Below are 25821 nucleotides of genomic sequence, written 5' to 3'. Positions count from 1 at the left end.
CAATTGTTACTTTTTGTTTGTTCCAGAGCTCCCCCCCCCCCCCCCCCCCCCCTACAGCAAAACTTAGGAGTTCACTTTTAAATGAGAAGCCTGCAAAGATAGGCATGGTGCGAAAATGGAAGTAAAATAAAATAAAAAAGCTTACAAATGGTATTGAAAGTTTTTTAGACATAGAATCATTAATATGATCAATGTCGTCAAATAGATGAAAATAATTAATTAGTGATTTACATATGGACTTTTTGATGATGCCGCAGGGATCACAATAAAAACAATATATTTGAACAACACAACTACAAATAAGTCACTTCGACACATATTGTGCAATCAATGACCACAAGGTGGTGCTATAAAAGCTAATACCATAATGGTTAACTGGTATAATTGTGTTGAAAAAGTAATATATTTACTTTAGTTTGACTGTTTTATAGTGCAAATGTATATTTCACTCGCTGGTGTGAAAATGCTATGTGGAAAATAGTATTAAATTCCTCCCAGATATTTCTAAATAGGAAAATCCGTTATTTCTTATAACTTGATCTCAACTAATAATTTCAAATTGCCTGGTAATCAATTTGGAGACAAATCAAGAAAAGGTTGGAAATGATCAATCAGTTCCAATTTCAAATATTTTGGGAAAGATTTGCAATGGGTCATGTAGCATCATTGGTCAGTGCAGCATCAGTGACCTTTCTTCTAATGATCCCCAAACCTTGACTTTTTTTTTTGTGCACAATCCGTAACCACGGTAACGCTCTCAGCCAGAACATGGCAATGTCCTCTGACCCTTGCCTCAGTGACCTTTGGCCCAAAGGGTCAGTCAACAGGGTCACGGGTTCAGCTTTTGCGAGAGGACAGTAAAAGCACTTCACTGATTGGCTATCATTTGCCCTTTCCATACCCTCATCTATGTAATTGGCATATTGACCAACTGGCCCCTTTGCACATTGTTAGCAGCACCTTAACCTGTTTACCCTGGATGGAGTGGAGCACAAAGGCCGCCCCGTGCGATACTCGAGAACGCAATCTATGCCTAAGGTGTGCATTTGGCATTTCCCCCACTGTTTTGCTTTCATCGTCACCGTTCTCCAAATCACGGAGGAGAATCTAAAAGCGCTAAATCAACTGATGGAGTGTCGCCCTTCTCCGGATGATTACAGTCGTTTAACTGAAAGGCTAACAGCGTGGAAAGCGTTCCACCTGCGAGGAGCACTTGGGGCTCACCCCGAGCGCTCTTGCTCGCTCTCTCCCTCCTGATGATCAATGCCTCCTAGGCTAGTCACTTGTCAATATCGCTACATTAATTTGAGGGACTACGTGGCGGAGAAGACAATAGGTTGGGGGGGGGGGTTCTCTGCAGGTAAAGGGAGGCATGGTGGAGTGGGGTGAGGGGATGGATCGTGGCACATGGAGACAAGGACATGGGAAGGAGAGAGGCAGGAGTAGGAGAAATGGAGGAGGCTGAAGGCTGGAAGCGCAAACAAAGAGGCCATCTTTCCACTCATTCCACACAGCTGTCTTCATTTCTGACAGCTACATGGAAATCATTTATAAATAATAGATAAATAGCATTTATAAATGATTTCCCACTACAGAAAGGAATAAAGATGTCACAAATGCGGCCCGTGAATCGTACCTGATGTAGCCGAAACGACTCCCTGCATTTACAGGCGGCAATAAAAAACTGATGAGTTGCTCAATAACGATTCCCTCTTCTATTATTTGGACGCCCTCCCTTTGGGCTCTTGTGATAGTTTTCCCGGGGTCATGTGACCTTTCACCTCTCACCCCTCCCCTCACTGACCTCACGTGGATTACACAAGGGAGTGACTAACAGTGTCCGGCATCATTCGACAGGAAGCTTCATTTGCTCGTCAAATCAAAATAGCATCTACATATGCAAATAACAATACATAAAATATTGTGCAGGACAAAAAAAAATAAAATCTTCAAGAACTTTTAGCTATTAAACTTTTACTTAAGTATACATTTTATTTCACATTTATGGGCAGTATATTTTAATCGAATGATTACGTAATCAAAATAGTAAAACTGCACAATGTTACAATCACTACAATATATTAAAATCATTTTTTTCTCATTTTTGATGAACACTTAATGTTGCTCAAGTTGTTGGTACTTGAACAGTATTTTTTCAGGTGGTACTTGGTACAAAAACTGTGAACCACTAATATGTATATATTGTATATTAAAATGATGAATTAATTGATTATGATGATTTGTCAATTATTATTTATTTCATTATTTGTTACGTGGTGTGTTTTCTAATATCGGCATCCCACTTTTTCCACAGAGGTGTATATTGCGCTTTGCTTGTGTGCAAAATGTTCACCTTTTGTCAAAAGACTTATTGCTAAACATTTTGAAAGTCCTCAGGCTTGACTATCGAGTGAGACTTGCTTCAGTGAATATTTCAGCCTACAGGAATTCTTGGAAGTAATGGTCTGCTAGGTAACTACACTGCATTGGACTCAATAGTTTCTCCACAGTACAAAGATTTTTGAGGCCAATGTCAGATGGGGGGGGGGGGTCTAGCGTGCACTTTAAAAACTTTGTTAAAACTGAGGAAAATTTGGAACATTTATAAATTGCATCAGTGAATACGGCTCTGTGTAGGCTCTCCAGATTTTCCAGCTCTCCTGCGATCTAATGGGTTATTTGTCATCGGCAGAGTAAAGGATTTTTAAAAGTCAAGCCAGGCCCGACTCCCTCCCTATCCGTGCTCGCACCCCCCCTCTAGTTCCCACTACCCCCCTGACACTTGCAATGGGAGATCGATGGCTTATTGATCAACTCTCTCTATCGCCAACCCACCAGACTAATCACCTTAACACCAGCCCGGCTCTCTCTCCGTCCCTGTTGCTCACAAATAGAACTCACGTTTGAACACGGAGAACTTTTAAACTAACCCAATGTTAAATGTACACGCCTTTGTCTCCTTAGCGTCATCAATAGTTGGCAAACAGAGTCGAATGCGTCGGATGAAATGAGAATATGTAAAGCTGGCAAGCGCTCTTCATCTATTTCTCATTTCTCTCCGTCCACCTCTTGCTCTCTGTCTTCATCTTTCTCTGTCTGTCTTTGTCCAAGGCTAAAATCAATGGGGTGTATGAAAGTGGCATATTTCTCCCATTTTCCCAGCCATCCATCTAGATCATGTTCATGAGAGTACAGCACGAAGCGCTGATGATGCTTTGAGACGGAAATAAACGTTGGGGAAGAGTTTTGTGCATACGACGCCAACTGATTTTTTTGCAATTTCAAAGCAATCATTCTCGTAATGCATGTTATACATTGTTATGAAATACATTTTTTGGCTTGACAACCTGGAAAGAAATGTAGTCGTTTCTGTAAACAAGAACGGCCAATCCTGGAACGAGCAGGATTTGAACTACCATACGAGGAGACGTTTTGAGAGCACTGGATGTTAAACAAATGTCCATTAAATTCACATTCCACTGGCATATATTCTTTATCCTCTGTGAAAATGGACTAATATTACTGCAGTCCTCAGTCACTGGAAGTAGTTTTAAAACTCTTCTTGGTTTGTGTCTGCATGATTGCATTATACTCCCCCTGGTGGCTAAGTCGTGCACAACAGGAAGAAGTTAATAAAATCATGATGCAGTAACTGCAAAAGTATTCACACTAATATGTGCTACTGTGAAGTTTACGACAAGATAGAAATAATTTACCCTTTTTGAAGTCCTCTGCTAATTCTTGGTTTCCGAATTGTTCGAGAGCCTGTTTTGAAACTCTCGTGGTTGTTGTTGGATTTTGGAGCAATGATGTCCAATGCGTCCCTTCTGGCTTTGTCGCAGTCTACGTCTCATAATCTGTTACTTTGCCTCTGTATAGGCAAGATAAGAGTTTTCCCTCCTAAAGCTTTTCCTGCTCCCAGTGCCGAAATGAAATACCCATAATCCCTAGAGGAGAATCAAAGCAACCTATGACCTTTAGATATGAAATGCTTCAAGACCATATTGCACGGTTTTGCTTGAATGGAAATATCCATTAAAATTGCTTATGTTGATCAAAGCACACAAAATAAAGTCGTTTTTGAAAAAGAATGTCGTTTAAGAATGAACTTAACAGTTTGTTAAGTGCAGAGGCAATATTGCTTTGCTATACTTAAACACACACAGCAATTGATTGGCCATTGGGTCTCAGTATGTCTTTTCATCTGTTACTTAGCAACCATGCCTGAGAGGATATGGACACACAAGTAGTTTTATTTCCGTGCATATTCAATTGATGAATAGACATGTGATTAATGAAAATGTCATCATTTTGTCTTGAAATGCTGAACAACCAAAGGCCCTTGAAATTAGAGTCTTTTAGGGGAAAGATTAATTCAATGATCTGTCAATCAATGCATCTGAAGGTAATAATATTTAGGGACCGCGTCATCCTAGCTGTTATGGGATTTTTTTTCCCCCCATGTAGTATTAAAATGGCCTTAATGGTGTTCACATCTAAAAAAAATAAAATAAATAATATTGCAGTCAGGTGCAAAATGAACATGGCAATTGAACATGTAAATATCTTTATTTTATTCTAAATATCATTTTGGTACAATTTGAGTAACAAAAGCTGAGACGTAACTTTGACCTCTGAATGTTTGTGAATATATTTTTTTTCTTGATATGATGGATTTTAAAAATGCCAATCAGATTTTTTTGGATCTTCAAAATTGCAACACACACTTTTGAGTGTGGCGTCTACCCTGTATATTGATGTATGGCTTGGCACAATTCAATTTGAAATAGACACAATTCATTTCACAATAATTATAATACTGTGCAGTGAGTTTGAGAAAATACGTGAATGTAATTTAGACTCTTTAAAACACAAAATTGCTCAATATCCAGTTTTATATATAGGTTTAGAAATACATTATGTTCAGTTAAATGGAGTATTTATAATTTTGCATCACTTATAATTTCTTTTATTTTCAGATGTATTAATTATTTATCTTTTTCAATGCTTTAATCCTTAACAATTAATATTATTATTTTCTCTGTGATTTTTGAGAGTGAGATTTAATCTTAACAAGATGAACTCTGGAAGTTATAGCATTACAGCATTTTTTTATTTGCTATACTTGCACATAAAATAAGCTGTTCTTGCTGCCCGATACTGTTCTCTGCACCATTTAACACTTTATACATGTGTATCTAAATTCAATAAGTTTGTTCCAACATAACACTCCATATATAATGGCCTCTTAGAGAACCATATAATATCAGGATATAATTAAGGGAGAAGAATAAAAATACGTTTTCAAAAATAAGAAAATTATTTTAGGTAAAAAAAAAAGAGGAATAAAAATTACCTGTTAGGTGTCGTCTTTGCCATCATAGCTGCTTCGACGTAAAGAAGACAAACAGGCCACGACGAGCGATTAGCCTTGCTGGGAAAAAAAAAAAAAAAAAAGAGGTGCCGTAAGTCTTTTTTTCCTTCGTTAAAACACGCCGCGTGACGTTTATTTTATCCGTCGTGTTTCTAGTGTCACTCATTGGCGAGGCACAGGTCAAAAGAATGAAGCAGCCCAACAAAACGATCTCCCACAAACGTTTCTGTATTTAGGGAAGCACGTTGACTGCGACTGAAGTGATCGATGATCGATACATCGAACTTTGCAATCAATTGCACAACTGGGGAACAAACAGCTTAACCACGGAGCTTTATCACATATCCGAGAATAACGGGGGCCTTTTTGTGCTCATGTTTGTCAACCTCTCATTATTTTTTAATTCGCTAAAATTATACATGTGAGGCCTCCATCAAACGATTTATTTTACGTGTGTGTGTTTTTATTAAAGCTTGGTTCTAAAATCAGTGTGGATTTATTTTATTTTTTTTATAATTTCGGAGATATTGACTTTTTAAGTTTGATACATTTTAACTTAAAAACAAATATTTGTTTAGGTTATTCTATACGTATACAGTAGGCTATTTTGTTTACCTAAATTTGTCAGTAATGTTTATTGTTTAATCTAAACACTATATACATTGGTCGGCCTGTGTTGAAATAATTCCAGTGATACACACACGCGCGCGCACACACGCCTACCTGCTATTTGGTTCTCTGATCGTTGCCACACTGTCACACGGATTATTGAAGGTTTATAAAAAAATAATTATTACAGCTACATTTTCCAAATTGTTCGTTGGATGGAAAGAAAAACAATTCACGCATCTGCATTAACTAATTGCATGAATGCCAGCAATACTAACCTGCTATACCATAAAGGGACATTAAGGTTTCTTGTGCTAGTTTAAAGGAAGTTGAATTTTATACATAGTGATGGTCATTATTAGATTTTTACATTTTAAAAGACTTTTTTTTTTTTTTTTTTTTTACTTTTGGGGGAAAACATCAGTAGATTTCCAATCCATAACTAGCTGCATGTCCTATTTGGTGTCTGTATCAAACATGTGAAAATAATTAAAGTTTCTTTTTTTATATATGTAACTCTTTCTATAGTGATGTGCAGCGTTCTTGCTCGATCCTAACTTTGCGACCTCTGTAACCCGACACATGGCCCTCCGTAGCCCCCCTTCTACCCTAGCTTCGTCATTAATCTCTGTCAGTCAATATTTCGATCAGCTTTATCACTAAGCGTATAAATGCAAAACTACAGTGGGAAAACAAAAACAAAGTTTATCTATGTGTGTGGAAACAGATAGAAACGGATTTTTTTATTTGTTTGTTCTGCAGGTTTGTTTGCCCCTGCAAAGATTCGAAAGAAATACATGCGAGAAATATCACGTGCCGCCTCAGAGGGTCTGATTCCTAGTATATGCTCTTTTTCGTATTTCTAAATATATATATTATTATTATATTTTGGATTTTAAGTGGAATTTCTATTTCTATAGAAACTTGTTATAACAAGTCATCTGCAGTTTGACTTTTAGAAATATATTTTTTGCGGGATCAAATGTTTTCCACCCCTGCACTAAATGATCACAACACCTCTTAAGTGTTACAAATCCATCATGGTGAATTTGCACGCAGTTTCAAGCGAGGTGGTGGGGGCTAAATCTGCGCGCGTGCCCGCAGATGCGCGTCAACGCCTCTCAGGCACGCGGATGGGAGCGCTGTTGGATCAGAGATGAGATATAACGGCGTCCAGCCACACTGCGCGCTTAAAGCTCCACGACTCTGCGAGGACGCGCCACACCTGCGCGCGTGGGAACAACACAAGTTGTCCACGCCGGATTGGACCGATCGAACGTTTCTAATCAATGGATCGGCGTTTACATGTTTTGGTAATTTTAGTACTCGAGGACGGCGAGGAGGCTTAGTGAAGAGGGAGAGACACGGGTGAAGGTGGGGTAGGGGGAACAGATGGAGCTCACCATGGAGAACCTTCACAGCATCTCCTCGCACTCCCAGGTGGGGAACCTGATGAGCTCGCGGCCGTCGCCTTCCCCCAGCTCGGCTTCACGGAATCTGGTGTCGCACGCCCCCGGCGCTCGCACGGCGATGGTCTCCGGCATGACTTCCATCCTGGAAAGCTCCGGCGGGGACTACCGGCCCGATCCGCACCTGCATCCGTCCATCAGCATGTGCGAGAACGGCATGAGTTTGAGCAACACGTACACAACACTGGCGCCGCTGCAGCATCTACCTCCCATCTCCACCGTGTCGGAGAAGTTTCACCATCCGCACTCGCATCACCACGCCGCGGCCCATCAACGACTCTCCTCCGGGAATGTCAGCGGCAGCTTCACACTCATGCGAGACGACCACCGCGGTCTCGCCCCCATGGGCAATCTGTACAATCACTACCCCAAAGAGATGTCTGGCATGGGGCACGGCTCGCTGTCCCCGCTGCCCAGCGGCCTGGGCTCCTTGCACAACCCCCAGCAGTCGCTCTCGTCCTACGGCCCGAGCGCGCACCTGCCCGCCGAAGCGAAAATGCTTTCCCCCGTGTCGGGTTTCGAGTCGCACGCCTCCATGCTGTCCCGGAGCGAGCAAGAGCACCTGGCGAGGAGTTTAGGAGGCCACGGCCACAGCATGATCTCCAACTTAAACGGCATGCACCACCACCCGCACAGCCACCTTCACTCGCAACCCGGCGGCGCGGTGATGTTGGCGGACCGCGAGAGGCACGGCCACGGCAGCGGGCAGGGGGTCGCGGGCTCGGGGATCCAGGCGGAGGAAATCAACACAAAAGAAGTGGCTCAGAGAATAACGGCGGAATTGAAGCGATACTCCATCCCGCAGGCCATATTCGCCCAGAGGATCCTCAGCCGGTCCCAGGGGACGCTCTCGGACCTGCTGCGGAACCCCAAACCCTGGAGTAAGCTAAAGTCCGGCCGGGAGACGTTTAGGAGGATGTGGAAGTGGCTGCAAGAGCCGGAGTTCCAGCGGATGTCTGCTCTGAGACTCGCCGGTAAGAAAGTGTCATTTTATCACTATTACATCACAGAATTGATCGGAACTTGTAAAAGCACCCAATCAACTTGCACGCGTCTCGCATTTCAGCACCATGGACAGTTATTGCAGTGAAACAAAGCAGTCTTCAGCACTAATCCAGCTTGAGCGGGGTTTCCCAACCTCTAAGCTTTTAAACACGTATATTTTACATTCTTGAAAATTTCACAGCGGGCAAAAAAAGTCACAAAAAGCAGAAACACATATTCATTTTCTGTACCTTGTGCTAATTGCGTTTAATTTCTACCTGTCATTATACGTGCATATAAATATAATTGAATAAAGCGGTATTATTTTTACTAAAATAATATATTTTTCAATTAAAGTGAAATTGGACGATTTCTAACTCTTTGGAATCACTGACCCATATATCTTAAGAAAGAGTGTTCTTTAGTTTTACAAACTGCACCCGTCTTTCAGTTTTCAGACCCAAAGCACAGTAAATGCGCAATAAATAAAAATACAATTTCCAGACTGCAAACAAGATGTTAGGCTCGTGGGCCAACTTTGAGCGGGAGAAAGCTGGGGTGACCCCAGGCTGCCTGATCAATACGCCAGTTCCCACTCTCCCTTTTAAATGTGGCACACAGATCAATACTCGTATCGGGAGCTGAAAGACGCAATAACCACACGCTCCGTGTGACTTTTCATTAGGCAGACTGTTGGAAGAGCTCTAAAATTAGAACACAACACAGGTAGGGCGTGAAAAGTGGTCACCACGAGTGTGCTTGACATTAGATGAAATATTTAAGATGACATGTTTTAAAGAGCATTTCAAATAATTGGATTAGTCAATATAGTTGTTTGTAAAAAAATAATAATGGACAATTCTCAGGATGATGCACATTACAATTGACATGCATGTTTATTTAGCTTCAGTGACAGGACCAATCTAAACATATTGCGCAATGCTCCGTTTAGAATATTTCATAACTCTGGATATCGCTATTTTTGGTCAAGTCGACATAATGTTTTGGCTGACTGGTGTAGTTATGGATTCCTAAAAGAGTGAAATGGGAAATGATTTAATTATTAATTTCAAGTACAATAAATAAATCTTTGTTTGTCTATCTATGACAGCGATGTCGCGTGACAGGTATGACACACAATGCAAAAAAAATGCAACGAAAATAAATCATGTTCTCTCTCGAGTCAATCAGCTTTGTGTTCACTTAATTTGAGACAAGATCTTTATTTTAGTGTTCATACTATTGGTGACATTTTTGTCAGTGGTGTCTTGTGAGATATTTCTCTAGGTGTCTTAACTCACTAAACATTGGCTATCAATAAGACAAACAGAAGCTTCTTTTACACTTTACGTATCCTGCAAAATAGGGAAGAAGACCTTTCATTTTTCTGCCTTTTACACAGAACACAGCAAATTGCTGAAATGGTGTGAATTTGACATAGGACAATATCAATGCCATGTCAGGTGTTAAACTTCACACGCATTCTTTTGCAGACATTAATACAAAAGGGCGATGTGGATAAATTATACATCACACTTAGCATGGATGGCTAGCTAGATGATAACTAGCAAGCTACAGGACAGCTAGCCAGATGATAGCTAGATAGAGGATAGACAGATAGATGATAAATGATAGATAAGATGATAGATAGATAGATAATAGACAGATGACAGATAGATAGATAATAGATGGATGATCGCTAGATGATAGATGGATATACTAGATGATAAATAGATAGGGATTATCAGACGAGGTTGTGAGTGTCATTAGTAGTGTAACTCCGTCCTTTTTGTGTTTGCCTGGCTTTGCACATTGGCGATCAATAGTGCTGTTTCCTAATCTCCCCTCCCCCTTTTCTATATATTTCCCCTCCACGTTCTGCAGCATGACAGTGACGTCATGAAAACACATCGCTGCCGGCTCACCTTAGTAAAAGGCAGCCAGTTGGTTTCGCTTGAAGAACATCAACACGTAATGGAGCAGAGGATGCCGAGGGTGAAAGCTGAGCAAAGGCAAACAAAGCCTCAAGCTCAATCGCTGACTCGACTCTCAGAGATCCGTCAGTGGATGTCACACATCGGGATCCGAGTTGGGTGAAACTTGAGTGGGCCCAATTTAGGTGAGGGGAATGACATGGAATATAAGAGCTGTATAAGGCTGTGCGATGCCATTGATTGAGTGAAGGCAGCCAGGCAGGTCTGCGTTTTGTGTGAACAGCCTGATAGAGGCAGGCTAGTGAAAGGATCAATAGCGACCTTAATAATTGATAAGCATGAGGAAGACGGAGGGCCGGGGGAAGAAAGGCAAGGCAGAAAGTGGTGGCGTAAGCTGCTTGTAACAGCATCTTCTAGGTAAGCAAAGTCAAATGTGTGGTTTAACACTCCATCTCACACACGAAAAAGGGCATGTAAGTGGTCTGGGGAGAACACCCCGGAACATCCTGACAAACACGGTGTACATTTACATCGGCAAAATGCTACACAATGCAACCGGGTGGCCAAATTGTGACAAACGAGTGTCCCGCCGTTGATATTTGATCACAAACGAACTTACAGAGAGCATCCGTTTAGTTTAGATGCTTAATTCTGCTCGTGTCAGCAAATCCAAGGTTGTGATGTCATTTGATTTTAAGGCTCGCTTCACGGCTTTTGTCATACATCTGTGTGTGTTCACATGTATGTGCATGCGTGTGTGTGTGTGACTGGGTTATAGAGTGTGTCTGCACTATACATTGTTCAGGCTTATCTGACTCGCTCTGAATCGCTATTGATTTCCTCTCTTCTGCTCTCTTCGGTGCTCTCCTTCCTTCCTTCCCTTGTTTCCTCCTCATTTCACGACTGGCTCTGGACCAGCACATCATTTCTTTGCCCTGCACCCTTATTTCCCTCCTAAAACACAAGTGTGGAAAATGATCAAACGGTGAGAGTGCAAGCAAGACATTTGAAAAGTTTTATAGCAAACCCCAAGCCCTCCAATCAAATATTTGCAATTATCATTCACGACATACAGTGCAAATAATTATTTAATTCCCTTCTGACTTGGCTAGCAGGCCACAGTGAGATCAATCTCATAATTATGACATAAATTTGATTTGTGTGCAAGATTTAATGTGGCCAGGGGGTGGAAATTTATGCAGCAAATGGCTGCACAGTGCTTCATTTTACTTGCTTGTATAAGTCCTGTTCGGTTTAGACTTGTCATTTTGATTTAGTTTGAATTTCAAAATTTTAATCTATGAGAGCAAGCACCAAAATAACAGCCAAGTCTAGTTGTAAAAAGTTAAATTGAAGGGTATGTCTCTTCAAACTGATTCATATCAGTTGATGTGGTTAAAATTGGAGGGTAATTTAGCTAGTATTTCTGTTAAACCCTTTTAATTGTATTATGTAATCATAATTTATTCTGTGGAACAGGTAACACCAGGTTAAATTAACTGAAGCTCATTTATGTAATTATATAAATTAGACTTTAAGAAATAGAAAATATCACGGAGTTTTTTTTTCGGTCGATGGGGCTTTTATAAATCCGTTATTTAGCCAGGTTACGTTTTTTTTTAAATTACTGATGTCTTTAAATACCAAAAGAATAAAAAGACGACAAAAAGTACTCTTTAGAACGAAAGTATAGGCGTTTCATCTTAATTCGTATTCCTAAACGCCAAGGAAAACGGAGAAGGCATAAAAAACAAAAGCCAATAAGACGACCGTTTACAAGCCATTCAAAAGCTTCCCATCGCTTGCCTCGACAAGACAACGCGCACTTTCAATTGACAACTAAAGGAAATGTTTCAAATAATCCACTCGTGATCAATTGCCGGCCGGCCGGCGTTTTGCGCCGTGCGTGCGTGCAGGCGGGGCCGCTGTGTGTTTGCGTGCGCGGGGGTGGGTGCAGCACTACTGGCGGGCAGGGCCTATAATCTGATCAATACTATCAATAAGCGTACATCTTGAGCGGTGTGACACACAGTGATTGACACAAAACTGTTTCTCGCCTTACAGTAGTCCGTCCAGGGCGGGAGAGGGCCCGTCTCGCCGCACACAAAGCCCGATCTCATCCCTCCGTCCAGGGGTCGACTAGCAGCAGCACGGTGCGGTTAGTTCACCGTCTGCCCCCCCTCCACCCCCATCATATACCCCCCCCCCCATTTCCCACACACACGCACGCACACACAGATACACTTATTTATGGATTTTTTTTGTTATCATGACGTTCTGCTTAAAATTGGGAAAAACGGTATTTCCTATTATTTGATGTTACCACAAGTGTTTTTTTTTAAAGTGAAATTCACTTCAAAGTATGAAAAGTTTAATAACATTGGTTCCTGTAATATTTATTTATAAAAATATATAAGATGCATATTTCCTATTTGGGTCTCAAGCCTGCCTGATTATTATTCAATTTACCCCCCCCCCCCCCACCCACCCACTGCGCACTAACAAACAAATGGCACAAAAAGTACATACCAAAATATAAAGATAATCTTAAAGATTTACTTAAAGGGAACGACAGCTAAATAACTAAATAATTCTGACATCATTTAAGTGGATCATTTCTCCTGCCACGGGTGTACCTAATAAAGTGTCCACTACTTCCTCCGCTAAACAAGTGACGTCAAAGGAACGCAACATCTGATACCTGACTCCACCACATATTCCCATCACCATCCTCATCCTCCTGCCCTGTCAGGGAACTCTTAAATAATGAAGCACAGAAGAGGAGACAATGACTTAATCTTTTGGTTTAAACCAGCGACGGAGATAAAGTGGCCGTTGTTGACATATGAAAAAGAGGCGAAAGCCACTCGAGACGGTGGAGTGAGTGCATGGGCGCTTGTCCCTTCAGAAAGGCCCATTTGATAATGAGGCACCTAAAGATAGCTCCACGCTTTTGCTTCTTGTCTCCAGAGAGGGCAGCTTAATGAGATGCTCCCTCTTTTACTTCCCTGTGGTCCTATTCACGGCTGTAGAGAGGACCATTCAGGGGCGCCATTTGAAATGAACCTATTGATTATCTGAAATATGTATTGAGCGCACTGGGAGCTTATGCAAAGGAGGCTTCGACTCTAAACCTGTGGTCCCCAACCTAATGCACACAACAGTAAAGAATGCTAACTTAGCTTCTGTTATCATGATTAAAAATACTCTTTAAAATACAACTCACCATTATGCAGAATCAGAGGTGGTCCCATCTGGAAATGGAAACAGACAAAAGAAACTTGAAGAACTTTTCCAGACTTAGTGAAGAAAAGAAATGATTCCTTGGTGTTATTTTTTTTAGATCACAAAATTGAACAAGGTCTACTTTTCACACCCACTGTTTACAAATAAAATAATCATTAAAAAAAAATCTTTGCCAAATGATCCGATACTGGGTAGATGGAGACCCCTGCTCTAAGCTAGACAGATGCACTTGAACAGTTGGAAAGCAGAGTTGTGTTGGCATTGCGAAATGGCCGGAAGCCCAACTTGTTGGAAAACAAGCATTACATATTAAATTATCACTATATTAGCACTAGCCTTCAGTCATTACATTAGGCTGTATTGAGTTTAGTTTGAGATAGCACTTAGAGAGCCTCGAGGAGATTCTGGCATGGCTGAACCTGAACCAATTGAATAAACGTTCCATGAAATGGTTCGGATCAATCAATATGGGGGGCTATCAATCTGAGCGCAAATTAAAACAATTGAGGGGGGCAACAAGGGGCAAGCCAGGCAGAGATGTGTACATACAAATAGAAGTAGTTTGAGATGATGCTTTGCTTGCAGTAAGAAACCACGAGAAAAAAAAAAAAAAAACACGCATGCTCACTCAGTCATGCATACACATGTGCACGTTCATATTGATCTCTCCTCACAGTCAAATCTGTTTACTGTTGTTGTCTAAACCTGCTGTAAAGTCATCAATCATGAGCATGCACCACCTCCACTCTGCGGCCAGCCTTATTGCCTTTCTTCTTCCAGCTCCTCCTTTTGCTCTTTCCTCCCCCCCTTACATTTTCCCTGCGTACACACCCAAAAACACAAACATATATTCACACTCGACATTTTTTGAAGCGACATTGTTTTGCGTATATCCTCTTTCTTCATCCACTGATAAACAATGTCTCCTCATCTGTCACGAAGCGCGCTCCCGAGTTGTATACCACGCGCACATACAGCCAACCCACCCGCACCCGCCCCACGCACACGCGCGCACACCTCGGTCTCGCGGATCGATGGCGATCGATCGGGTGGGGAAGGGAGCCCTGATTACTGGACCACGTGTTCGGGAGAAAACCGCGGAAAATCGATCATTGCAGCTTTTTAGGGCAGCAGAACAGAACAGACTCCCTCCAGCTTTCACAGCCAGAAACGAGCCCCATGCACCGACGGCGCATCTACGCATGCACGGAGGAGGCCCGCGTCTTTGTCAGCATTTCACACCGAGCGCCTCCAATTCCAACGAGCGGCACAAATAGCCGCAATCAAGACGATTTATCCACGCGTGACCCAGCAACCTCCTCCCCCAAGATAGTTCAGGAGAGCAAAAGGGAAAGAAGCCTGAGCGCACAATCCCAACCCATTGGAGGAAAGCTCACAATTCAGTGATAGTCTTATATTCACATTGAATATCCCAACTGTGTCACAAATAGAACATTTTGAACTTTTGGACTGCTTTCCCTAAATACACGTCGTTCGAACTGCAAGAGCATTTAAATTATTATCTTTTATATCACACAATAAAAAAACGTAAAATATTACAATAAAGTGTAATGTTAAATTTATATTGTTCAAGCCGTTATGAAAAATCTCACGACACACTAATGAACAAAAAGTATATCAATTATATTGCGTTGTATGAATGGCAACACGTGGATATATTGTCGGCCTGTAAAATATCCCTGATAGATGAACAAAAGTCACATTATTTGTGAGACATATAATTTCATAGCGGCATACATAATGAATGATCTTTTGCTGTCCTCTAAGATGAGCGTCCTCGAATTATGGTCCTTATATTTTAAAAAGTTGGAAATTTGAGAAAAACTAAAACGCACTTTTCCGCTCATTTCTTATCCTCCAATTTGCCCCGCCCCCTTATGTCTCCAGCATGTAAACGCAAGGAAGAAGACCGAGGACGAGAGCGCAACCAGGTGCCAAAGAAGCAGCGACTGGTCTTCACAGACCTCCAGCGTCGTACCTTGGTAGCCATCTTCCGAGAGAACCGCCGTCCCTCCAAGGAGATGCAGCTCACCATCTCCCAGCAGCTGGGCCTGGAGCTTTCCACCGTCTCCAATTTCTTCATGAACTCGCGCCGCCGCTGTCCGGATCGCTGGGACGCCGAGGAGCACGGGCACGGGGCGCACGGCCACGTACACGCTGCTCACAGACATGGCAATGCCAACTCCTCGCCCATCCACCCTGGCACCTCCTCGGTCAGCACTTTCTCCAAGGCCTGATGGAGGGAGCTTGAACACACACTTGGAGGACGGAACGGGTGTGTTCAAATCAAAGCAGTGAGCTACAGGGTGTGTAGTTGTTTTCTTTCGATCTCATCCATCTGCTCTCGACACGAGCAGATGAATCAGATCGCTTCTGTTATTCTGAATGTTACTATCAGGGGTGAACTCTTATATACCAAAGATACAGTCTCTTTAAGCACGCGGCTGACACTAAAAACGAGAGGATGACATCAAGCCAACGCCTTGAGAAGGAAGAGTTTATATTTGCTTTAGGGTTTGGTGATGTTCCTCAAAAGATGTTTCTCACAATCAGACAGCAGATGTGCCTGCTGGGCCGCAATCCCCCCTGCAAGTCATTTCTCTAACACACAAAGGACAGCGTGTGGCTGTCAAGTGGTCCTTTGACCTCCTAACCACATGCCTCCACAATCATCTGCGACATTGCATGAGTGTGTCACGCGTGCAACATTTCAATGCCCTTTTGCGACAGTCGGCCCGGAATAACACTGCCACCTGCTGTCTATTTCAACCACATCTTCTCGCATGCAGGTCTCCTGTGCGGTCGGTCGGTCGGTCAGAGCTTCTATGTTGCACCAAAACACAGCAAACACAAACCAAAGATGGAACTTGAGTGCGTTTGCATTATGCCAGAGGGTCGCTAACCGAAATAAAATCACGGAAGCAAATTAGCGTATTTCCTCAAATTGTGGAAGGGGAAAAACTTCTTTTCTTTTATAATGAATTAAAAAAAATCTTTTATCATGAATAAAAAACCCATAAAGCTTCTACGCTCATATATAAAAATATATCACATTTATTAATATCAATTATTTGATTGCCTGTGCCCCACTTAATTTCAAGATGTTGTCTTCAAAAGTGTATTAACATGTTTAACATACCTCGGTGAATGTTTTTGAAGCACTTAAGCCAAATAGTCCGTGACATTATATACAGTTTCCATCTTTGTTCTCGACCGGGTCACCAATTTGTTCTCGTTTTGCTGACCTAAATGATTTTGGACGGTCCGCCATTTTAAGATATTAGTTATACTCGTCATGTTTGTCTTTCCTATACCTAGCATTAGCAGTCTTTGCCACAATTTATCTCACTCATTGATCTGAGTCATACTTAAGATCAGCCATGACAGCCATTTTGTTTTTCCAAGGGCAAAAAAGGAGGTGTTTACCTAACGAGGGCAATTCGCGTCTTTGCATGTTAGCGTAAAAGACACCATTTGAGGAAATACGCTAATTACCCTTTGCTACACATTTGAATGTTCATCTCCTCGGGTCTTAGGCTCTACGGTTCTTAGCCACCTAAGAGGTTATTTTCAGGTTACGTAAGGAGAACAATCAAAAAGAGACTCCCGCACGGGCAGTGGTCACTTGCGCGGTGAGCGAGCTCTGCTCTGTTCTAGTGGCCAAAGACGGAGGTCAAATGTCACAATATAGGATCCTGAGTGCCAATGATATTTGCCTCTTTATGATAATCAACAAACAGATGCAGCTCGCTCTTTGCCACGTGTCCGGCCCGTGTCGTCACAACCATCCCACTGCAAGCACTAATGGGCATGTCGCCTAATCCATACCTCAGAAAAAAAACTCTTCATGAGATCTACACAGTATATAAATGTAAATAACCTTTCATTTAATTGTGTCTTATCTAGTCCATCTATTTGCTACAGTCCCCGTGGTTGTCTTTCTTTATCTTTTCCCTCCCTACTATTGATGCGGGTAAATCTAGTACCATAGACACATAGTTTCCTCTTTCATGACTATTGTGCTATGTTGTGCTGATAATGTATTAAAAAAAAAAGCACCTTGTTAAAAAAAAAAAAAACTAACCTCCCCCTCTTAAAAAAAAAAAAAAAAAAAGCAAAAATAAAAAGAATCAACATGTCATTGACTGATCCTATGCACAGACAAGGAAGGGATACCTCAAGTGACTGTGCAATTTTTGTGAATACAATGTAGATGGACTTTGTGGATGTGAAGGACCTCTTCCTTGATCTCTGGACTCCTTTGAATTGGACTGTCACTGCATTCCTCTGCTGATCTATTTATTTATTTGTTTGCAGAGGGCTTACCATGAGTAGCACCTCTATTTGTATGTATGTGTGTGTGTTTCTTATCCATGTACATGGGCAAAGCCACGAGTTGTGTAGAATCTTCTAGCGGGAGATAATCATACTAGCGAAGAGACAAGAAGATAAAGAAAGCAGCAGAGGTGACTCATTATCAGATGGCAATCTCTTCGTCATTCATCGGGCTCGGCTTGTTATGTACGGCACTTGAACACAGTCCCAGTTAGAGAAGTTATTTTGGGACTTTTTTTTTTTTTTTAAGACATAATACAGTTGAGATATTCCAAATGGTTGCATGTGGAGCTACCTCACAGAATGGATGAAGGAGGAGTCAGCGATAGCAAAGGCACCACAGAGCCACGTCAATTCTTCATAGTCTGCATATCTTTCACTTATACTCAAATTTAGATAATCTCACTCCCATTACTCACACACACTACTACCAGATATATTTTTGTGTAATTTGTAATCTGAGTGTAGAAGTGATAACTGTGTCTGTTTACAATTTCCATGATTTCCTGCAATCAGAAATGTAGCTTATTAATTACGGATCCAAAAAGGATCAACTAACCTTTCCTTTCCTTTGGGCCCCCGCCCATCCAAATATGTTTTCACTGGTCCAGGGTAGCATCACAGGCATGTGTAGACATCTTGATATACCTCAAAACTCGATTACATTTTTATGTTGGGCAATGACGGTGACGCTACAAATGATCATTTGCGTTACTTCGGCGTGAGTAAAGTGTTAGGCATTTGATGCTTGGACATCTCAAGTTAATTTATTGTTTATATAGGTTTGCACGCTGTGCTATTTGAGAAAAACAAATATTTAAAAAAAGTTGGATAAAGTATATTGATCATAAAATACCAGATAGAATGAGAAAATGATTAACAAACAACGCGCAGTTCAGTTTGGCTCATTTTGTTTGAAGATTGTCATCTATGTATGTGTGTTGAAATGATTCCCATATTTAAAAAAAAAAAAAAGAACCAAACAAAGCACCCGTGTGAAAAGGGGTGGGGTGAGCAATTCTTTATGCATGGATACTATATAAATGTATTTAAAACTGCAGGATTAAATGTATCTCGACAGGCAGCGGCGTTGGGAGAGAGAAAGAGAGAGAAAAAAAAGTTTGGTTTCTAAGTACATTCCTTTAAGATAAATGTCTTTTTATGTGGTGTTTATGTATTTGTAGAAATTATGTGTATTTGTATGTACACCAGCGTCAGTCCATCGTCTTCCCCTGATCTTTTTGTCTCTTGTTACTTCCCTTAGCGTGGAAATATTCTCCACATGTATGTCTAAAGGTTATTTATTCATTTCTTTTTAAACCATGCAAGTACGAGAGCGGCTTTGTGGTTTGAATTTGTTTGCTGTATTTCAGCTCGCCTGTATTTAATCTCCTGTTCGATTCGATGGGCCGGGGGTGTTTGTCAGCCTTAAGAGCTGGCCCGAGTGCAAACAAACAGAGCGCCGGGCTTGCTGCTGAAAGGCGCTTTCTTCCAGTGCATCAAAATGGCGTCATTTGTTTTCCCTTCAGAGCTGTGGAAGCCCCCGTGTCAATGTTCTCTCCCTCTCCCGCAGCCAATCAATCAATCAGAACCAAGTGTCTTTGTGATGGTAGGAGACAATCAATTTCAAATAGAGCAAAGAGACAAAAAAGATGGAGGGAGAGAGAGAGTGATGGAGGAGGAGGGCAGTGAAACTGGACAGGAGAGATGCAAAGGGAAGATGAAGGACGGCTCTTTAAGAAATGTGCTCGTGTGCGGGTTCACCTTTGACCTACGGAGAGTGACCTTTTCGCTGGGAGGCACCCAGGACCCTCTCCGGTGTTGCAAAGGGAGTCGGGCTCTGACATGTTAAGCGGACATCTAATCGAAGATCAAATGCCTGCACGCACATGCAAAGATATACACACACACACACGTGAACACTCAAATGGCGGTCACCCAGAAAGCCTACCTTCTTATCTTCACCTCTCCTAAAAAAAAAAAAAATGGTACATTTGTCTGCCTTCACAAACAATTCAGAAAGGAAAACGCAAGGGCAAATTGTGTGTATGGACTGATAAAGAAAATAAAGATTCAACCAATTAGCAGACCTGCGTCTCGTTGTTTGTGGTGGTGGTGGTGGTGGTGGTGGTGGTGGTGGTGGTGGATTCCAAATGAGGTGCTCTGCTTTCATCTGGTGGTAGAAAAAATATAAGCAGTCAAAAAGGGCGGCGTTTGACCGTCACTCGACTTTGGGTAACACAGAGGGAAATATTTCTTATAATGTTCCATACATATTATTAAATATTACTTATATAATTAAATACACATACTGTACACATATTATTCTTGTGTACCCAGTTAAAAAAAATTAGAAACGAAATACGAGGAAAAGGACATGCTGAAGAAAACAGCTGATAAAGCAGATTATGTGGCAATATATTTTGAGTCCTTGCTCATTTGTATCAAAATTCCTCCAATTACGTTATTGGGTAACCAGCGCCATCTAGTGGTGATCATAAGAATTGCAATAAACATTGATGATTTATACGTTTCCTTCTGAATGCAAAACCTACTTTATAGCCTAATTTCTTTTATATGGGATGTTTCGCCAGTCAGTATATAAAACACGATGAAATAATTAAAATAAAGAACTCTTGTGTTTTGTTTTTATTTGCAATTTTACATTATTGTGTTTTCTTTCCCATTGAGACCAAGCGGCAATGGAACTCATCAAAACATGCGTGATCCCTGGAGAAAAAAAAGCACTACTTACAGCAACTTTTATATTACTATACTCTATTTGACTATACCTACAATATTTACAGTCAACAGTCATTTTCCTCTGTCAGACATGGCAACAAAGTCTACAGATTTGATGACACCATATGGCTAATAGATCTATATGTACATTCTTCACACCCAAGGATTTGCACATTTTAATACAAAGATTTTTTTTTTTTCAACAGACGACTGGATGCTCAGAGTTCCCATAAGGTTCATAACAGTCTCTCCTTGACATGCTTTAGTGATTGCCCATTTTAAGTTAGCAATGTTTGTCTTTACATTGGATTTGAATTTAATTGGAGCACAATATATCCGGACCTAATAAAAGAGGTGCAAAAAATAAATAAATAAATGAGACCGCTTTCTGAAAAATTCAACGCCAGGATAAGAACCCAGACAAAATGTAATACAATTGTCTGGTATATTTCTGCACTCGAGCAATTCCATCAATATAGGAAAATGTGTTATGTCACTATTGACCAGGAGAATTAATATTAAACTCCAGCTTGTTATTTCATTTTAAAAGGTAATGAGTGCCAAGCAGGTCTCTTTCCTCCTCCCACTCCTTGAAAGGAATTGTTCCAGTGACAAGGTTCAAGATAGATCAATGAACGTATTCCATTGATAATCCGGTCCTCGCACAGCATTGATCAGACCCACCAGCATCCTTGGCATACTAATCACTTATCTATAGCTGCAGACCCCAGAAAACTTTGTCCAGGTTATCCTTCACATTCGTAGTTGAAAAAGATTTTAAAATCTTGATGACGTATATCACAAAAAACTGACATTTGGGGGTGGGGGGTGTTCACTTTTTATGTCTACTCTGCATTGTCAGTCCTTCTTGTCATTGGTCCCAAACAAGTGCAGGTAAGCATTTGGCAAAAGAGCGATGACTCTGCAAAAGGCAGTGCGCCAATGTTGTGAGTAATTGTTTTGTAGGCGGTGAGGAAAATAGGAAAAAGAACAGTTTCTTTTGCTCTATTGGAGCCTTGTGAGAAAATCATTACAGCACTGACTAGTCAATGATCACAACAGTCAATTTTAGTCTCCTTATAATTATTTGTTACCGAGAAACCAAAAGCTGTCATTTTCTAGCAGCGTCTTAGTGCACAGCGCTCTTGCTGTTACTCTTAACGGCCACTAGAGGGCAGCACAGTACAGTATTACATCGCTGGAAATGTTCTGGACGGGTTTCAGACATCCCAGTTTTGCCTCACACGTTTGAATATCTGTTGACAATTGCACTTGCAGTCATTTGCATCGACATATTTCTGGCCTCCACTATTTCTGAGAAGTCTGTTTTGGAAATGTGACTACCAAATCAGCCAAGCTGGCTTCACTGTTATCCTATTAATGCGTCCCTCAGCTATGGTAAAGCAAGTCAAGTCTGAGCCAATCAAAAAATCAAGCTGGAGTGAAGATGCATTCATTTAGAGGTGGCTGGAATGACGGAGAGCCAAGTCGAAAATGATGGTTACGTTCCTCACCGAAATTGAGGCCGTTTTTGAATTTATACAAGTGAAATGTTGAAACCAGAACAATCTATATAATGCAAGCGTTTCCCATATCCTAATAAATCTGCTGCTGCTGTAAATGGAGCGTCTCGGTGACGATAAACCAACCTCAGGCATTCCGGAGGAGGGAGGAGGGGGGACGTTGCTAAGCCTACTTTCTGAAGAATCGCAGCAGAGATGAATCGAGCTATAGACGGAGGCGATGGCTTTAAAGCTACTCAATGTTTACGGAGGGAATGCTCAGAAAGGCTTGATTCAAAGGCTTTGCAAATGGATACAAGCAAAAGAAGCAGAAAAAAAAAGTCTTAGGGACTGAGTGGTTCTTTCAATCCTTGAGTAAAATGTCAATGTCCAAAGCATTGTGCGTTGGATTGTGGTGATGACGTTCTTCTTCAGGTGTAGTGGAAGAAATCTGTAGAAAAAAAAACAAATCACAGCCAGAGAAATATCCCAGTGCAGAGCAGGAAAGTCCCAGTCATGTTTTGGGAGGAGAAGGAGGGATTTTCTTTTGTTTTTAGGAAACCTGGGTCACCCCTTCCATATTTTTTTAAAAACTCCACCCAGTTTGAATGGCATCCCACCACGACGACACAACGAGCACACGGAACACGTGTCTACTACCACACAACCACATTCCAGCCTAATACTGTGAACCGGAGAAGAAGGAGGATGCCAAAATGTCCAGAGGGAGAGAGATGGCAAAGAGGGAGAAGACAGAGAAGGAAGTTAACAACAAAACTCACCCTTAACTATTCTTATATTGATGTGCACATAATAACACCATCGCAGATCACTACGGACATTCCTGATGTCTTCTAAACCTAATTTCCACTGGGGAAGATGGACGGATGGAAACACAAGTGGCGTGATTAAGGGAGAGGATACAATTACGATTTGGAAGGGGGGTGCATGGGGGGGTCTGTTCTCAACACAGTGAGGCAATACGACTAAATAAAATTGATCTGTCAGTTACTTTAATCATTTCTAAGCTAAAATCAAATTGAAATGCCGAAATAAAATGTCATTAAATGAATTGATCTGTTTAAATATGAAACAAACTCAGAGATGGGCAATTCAAATTATTTTTGGTCAGCTCATGACAAAAATGTCCTTTAGAATTTGAACAAAATATGTGCCAAGTTATTAAAATTTCAACACTGAGGGAGCTTAAGTATGTGTTGAGAACAGAACAGGCCCACACGGAGAAACGAGTGTTACAGATGACGAAAGACGAGGAACTCAAAACTGGATGACGAACAACGGATAGAAATAACAGATCAGCTCCGAGAGAAGCTACTAACAAAAAAAAAAACACAGTACCACTTTCTACTGCACAATGCAGATGTTGTGGGTAGGGTTAACGTGACTTCATTTACATTTGTTTCTGTGGTCTCCAGCCAGGGACCCCTCCCAAAAGGAGGACCCAGTGGGGTGTATGGGGAAGGTTGGGCAAGTGGGGGGAGTAGGGGGTGCACTGGGCTAGGGGAGGCAGAGACATTTGCACGCCGACCATCGCAGAGACAGAGAAAAAGCAGGCACACTTTTTTTTTTGGTGTGTACCTAGTGGAGATCAAAAGTCCACACAGCTGCCATTCAAATGCCAAGTTTGTGCGATATGAAAAAAATATGTATGATCGCTAGACCAAGCACAAAATCATTATTTATCTGACCTATAATCTGTATTTCATTGAAAAAAAAAAAAGGTTGCAAAAGTGTGCACACCCCCATGTAACTTGGTTGTCTGTGGACAGAATCATCCAATCACATTCAAATTTACGTTAAATGGGAGTGCTGACGGTTGGACTTGTTCATTTTTTGCACTAATGAAAAGCTCTTCGCTGCACGGGCTTTAAGATACTCCATAAAAGCAAAGCTTAGTTTCTTCATTCATAAATATCTAACAACTTTCGCCCAGGGAATGAATTATTGCTGGAATGTTCTAGCCGATAGCCACTTTCGTAATTTGCCTTTTCCTGAGAGAACATCGACTGTCCGTGTACCGCAAGATGTAGGTTACTCATTTGTGGATGTGTGAGGATGATTGTGCACGTGTCAGCGTGTTGTCTGCGGCGTGTCCTCTGTCTGCCTCTGAGAAGTTGCCAACCATCCAGGCTGCCCCCCCCTGGCAGTGTTTGGAAGGTCAGCTGTCCACCAACGCAGCAGAGAGCTGAGGGACAAAAGAGCAGCGCTCATCTGCCCATTGCAGCTCAGCGTTTGCCTTTTAATGTTGCAAAGAGGAGGAAGATGACCGCTTCCATCCTTTTTACTTGACCCCTCCAATCTCGCTTTTGGCAAACAAGCCAGTCCCGGTGCTCTCTGTTGCGTTGGTTCTTTTGGTTGCCATGGTGCTCTGTGTCCAGCGGGTTTGTCTTTGAACCAAACTAGACGGACACGGAACACCATGGCAACCCTTGGCCGGCGTGCTCGTCCCAAACTCACACAGCTAATGTCGCAAATAACCCAATAAAGACCAAATCTTTTTTTTTCCTCATTCCAAAGCTTCAATAAGTTATTTGTAAATATTTATATACATTTTGTAAATTATAATTGGTGACATCACTGAAGGATTTAACCCTCGTCTCAGTCTGCCATGCATGCTTCTTAAAAATATGTACTTAATATCAAGAAAAGTATAAATTATTTTTTTAAACGACCCAACTGCAAAACAGCAGGAAAGAGAACTTTAAATTAAAATTAATTTTTTTTCCCCAATCCCCTATTAATGAAAGCAGAGAGAAAGCCACTCTTCCATGAATTGATATAAAGCATGAAGGATTTTCATTTCCATCTCTTTTTGTATTTTCTTACTGTATAATTTTAAACATAACTTTTTACAGATTGAATCCTGGCTCCTGTTTTAAAATAGCAACTCAGAAGCCATTGACAGCAATCATGGTGCGATTCAGTGGCTGTGTGTGTTTACGTGTGTCAAACACGTTTTTTTTGAGACGTGCTCATGCCTCCCCCGAAGGACCCCTGGCTGCGTTGTTTCATATCATTTTCATATTAAACTTCCGGGTCCCTCCGGAAGAGCTCCCCGTAGCGGGCTCGGATTTACGGAAGGAGTACTCCACTGTGAAGTTGTTCTTGCGTTGGCCCCGTCCTCGGCTCCACACGAACAAGAGCAGGAAACAGAAGAGGACCACCCCCAGAAAAGTGATGCAACCCATTGCCGTGGAGACCAAGATGGTGGTCAAGTCCAAGGTAAATTTAAGGAACACCCGAGTGCTATTCAGGTTTGTATCGTTGAAGAACTCGCCGCTGTAGAGCGAGCGATTGAGAAAAAAGGCTGAGGCTGCATCCATTGGCTGGCTGCGAACTGTGAGCGTAGCAAAGTAGGTGTCATTGCCTCCGGCATTACTGGCGATGCAGATATACGTTCCGCTGTCAGTAAGCTGGGCGTAACGGATCTCCAAGGTGCCACTTGGGAGAACGGTGACGCGGCCCGAGCTCTTAGCTGTGATCCGTCGACGCTGTGGGGATATCCAGATGATAGCCGGCGCCGGTTCTCCTTCGGCACGGCAAAGGAAATTCACCGGCTGGCCCTCTCGGGCTGTCACCTGGAA

General features: G+C 41.7%; 2 protein-coding genes and 1 long non-coding RNA gene across 4 annotated transcripts in view; 1 reads left to right on the top strand and 2 right to left on the bottom strand.

Moving 5' to 3' along the window:
* The first annotated feature begins 7375 nt into the window (after nt 1-7375).
* On the top strand, nt 7376-17506 carry onecut3b (one cut homeobox 3b). The gene is made up of 2 exons (XM_088397225.1): nt 7376-8426; nt 15525-17506. Exons 1-2 carry the CDS (start codon nt 7376-7378, stop codon nt 15872-15874), a joined length of 1401 nt encoding a protein of 466 aa, XP_088253351.1. The 3' UTR covers nt 15875-17506.
* LOC148387429 (uncharacterized) lies at nt 9314-16054 on the bottom strand. Its single transcript, XR_015862814.1, has 3 exons — nt 15616-16054; nt 13597-13624; nt 9314-11324 (listed from the first exon to the last, which is right to left on the bottom strand). It is a non-coding gene; the product is annotated as an uncharacterized LOC148387429 (long non-coding RNA).
* A 3100-nt stretch (nt 17507-20606) lies between the features above and the next one.
* Nucleotides 20607-25821, bottom strand: part of lingo3b (leucine rich repeat and Ig domain containing 3b) — a 33022-nt gene continuing 27807 nt past the window's right edge. For both annotated transcript variants that reach the window (XM_088396949.1, XM_088396950.1), the window contains exon 5: nt 20607-25815. In XM_088396949.1, the coding sequence (XP_088253075.1) occupies nt 25246-25815 (570 nt within the window). In that variant the 3' untranslated portion in view covers nt 20607-25245. The remainder of the gene's footprint in view (nt 25816-25821) is intronic.

This window comes from Syngnathus floridae, chromosome 14, assembly GCF_059516105.1.
Source record: "Syngnathus floridae isolate MCC-2025c chromosome 14, RoL_Sflo_1.0, whole genome shotgun sequence".
In the NCBI taxonomy this organism is placed as follows: Eukaryota; Metazoa; Chordata; class Actinopteri; order Syngnathiformes; family Syngnathidae; genus Syngnathus; species Syngnathus floridae.
The sequence above is the reverse complement of the archived record's forward strand: the minus strand, read 5'-3'. Positions and strand labels throughout refer to the sequence as shown.

Coding starts and splice junctions, on each gene's coding strand:
- onecut3b (XM_088397225.1), top strand. CDS start 7,376: ATGGAGCTCACCATGGAGAACCTTCACAGCATCTCCTCGCACTCCCAG. Junction 8,427..15,524: donor GTCTGCTCTGAGACTCGCCG/GTAAGAAAGTGT, acceptor TTATGTCTCCAG/CATGTAAACGCAAGGAAGAA.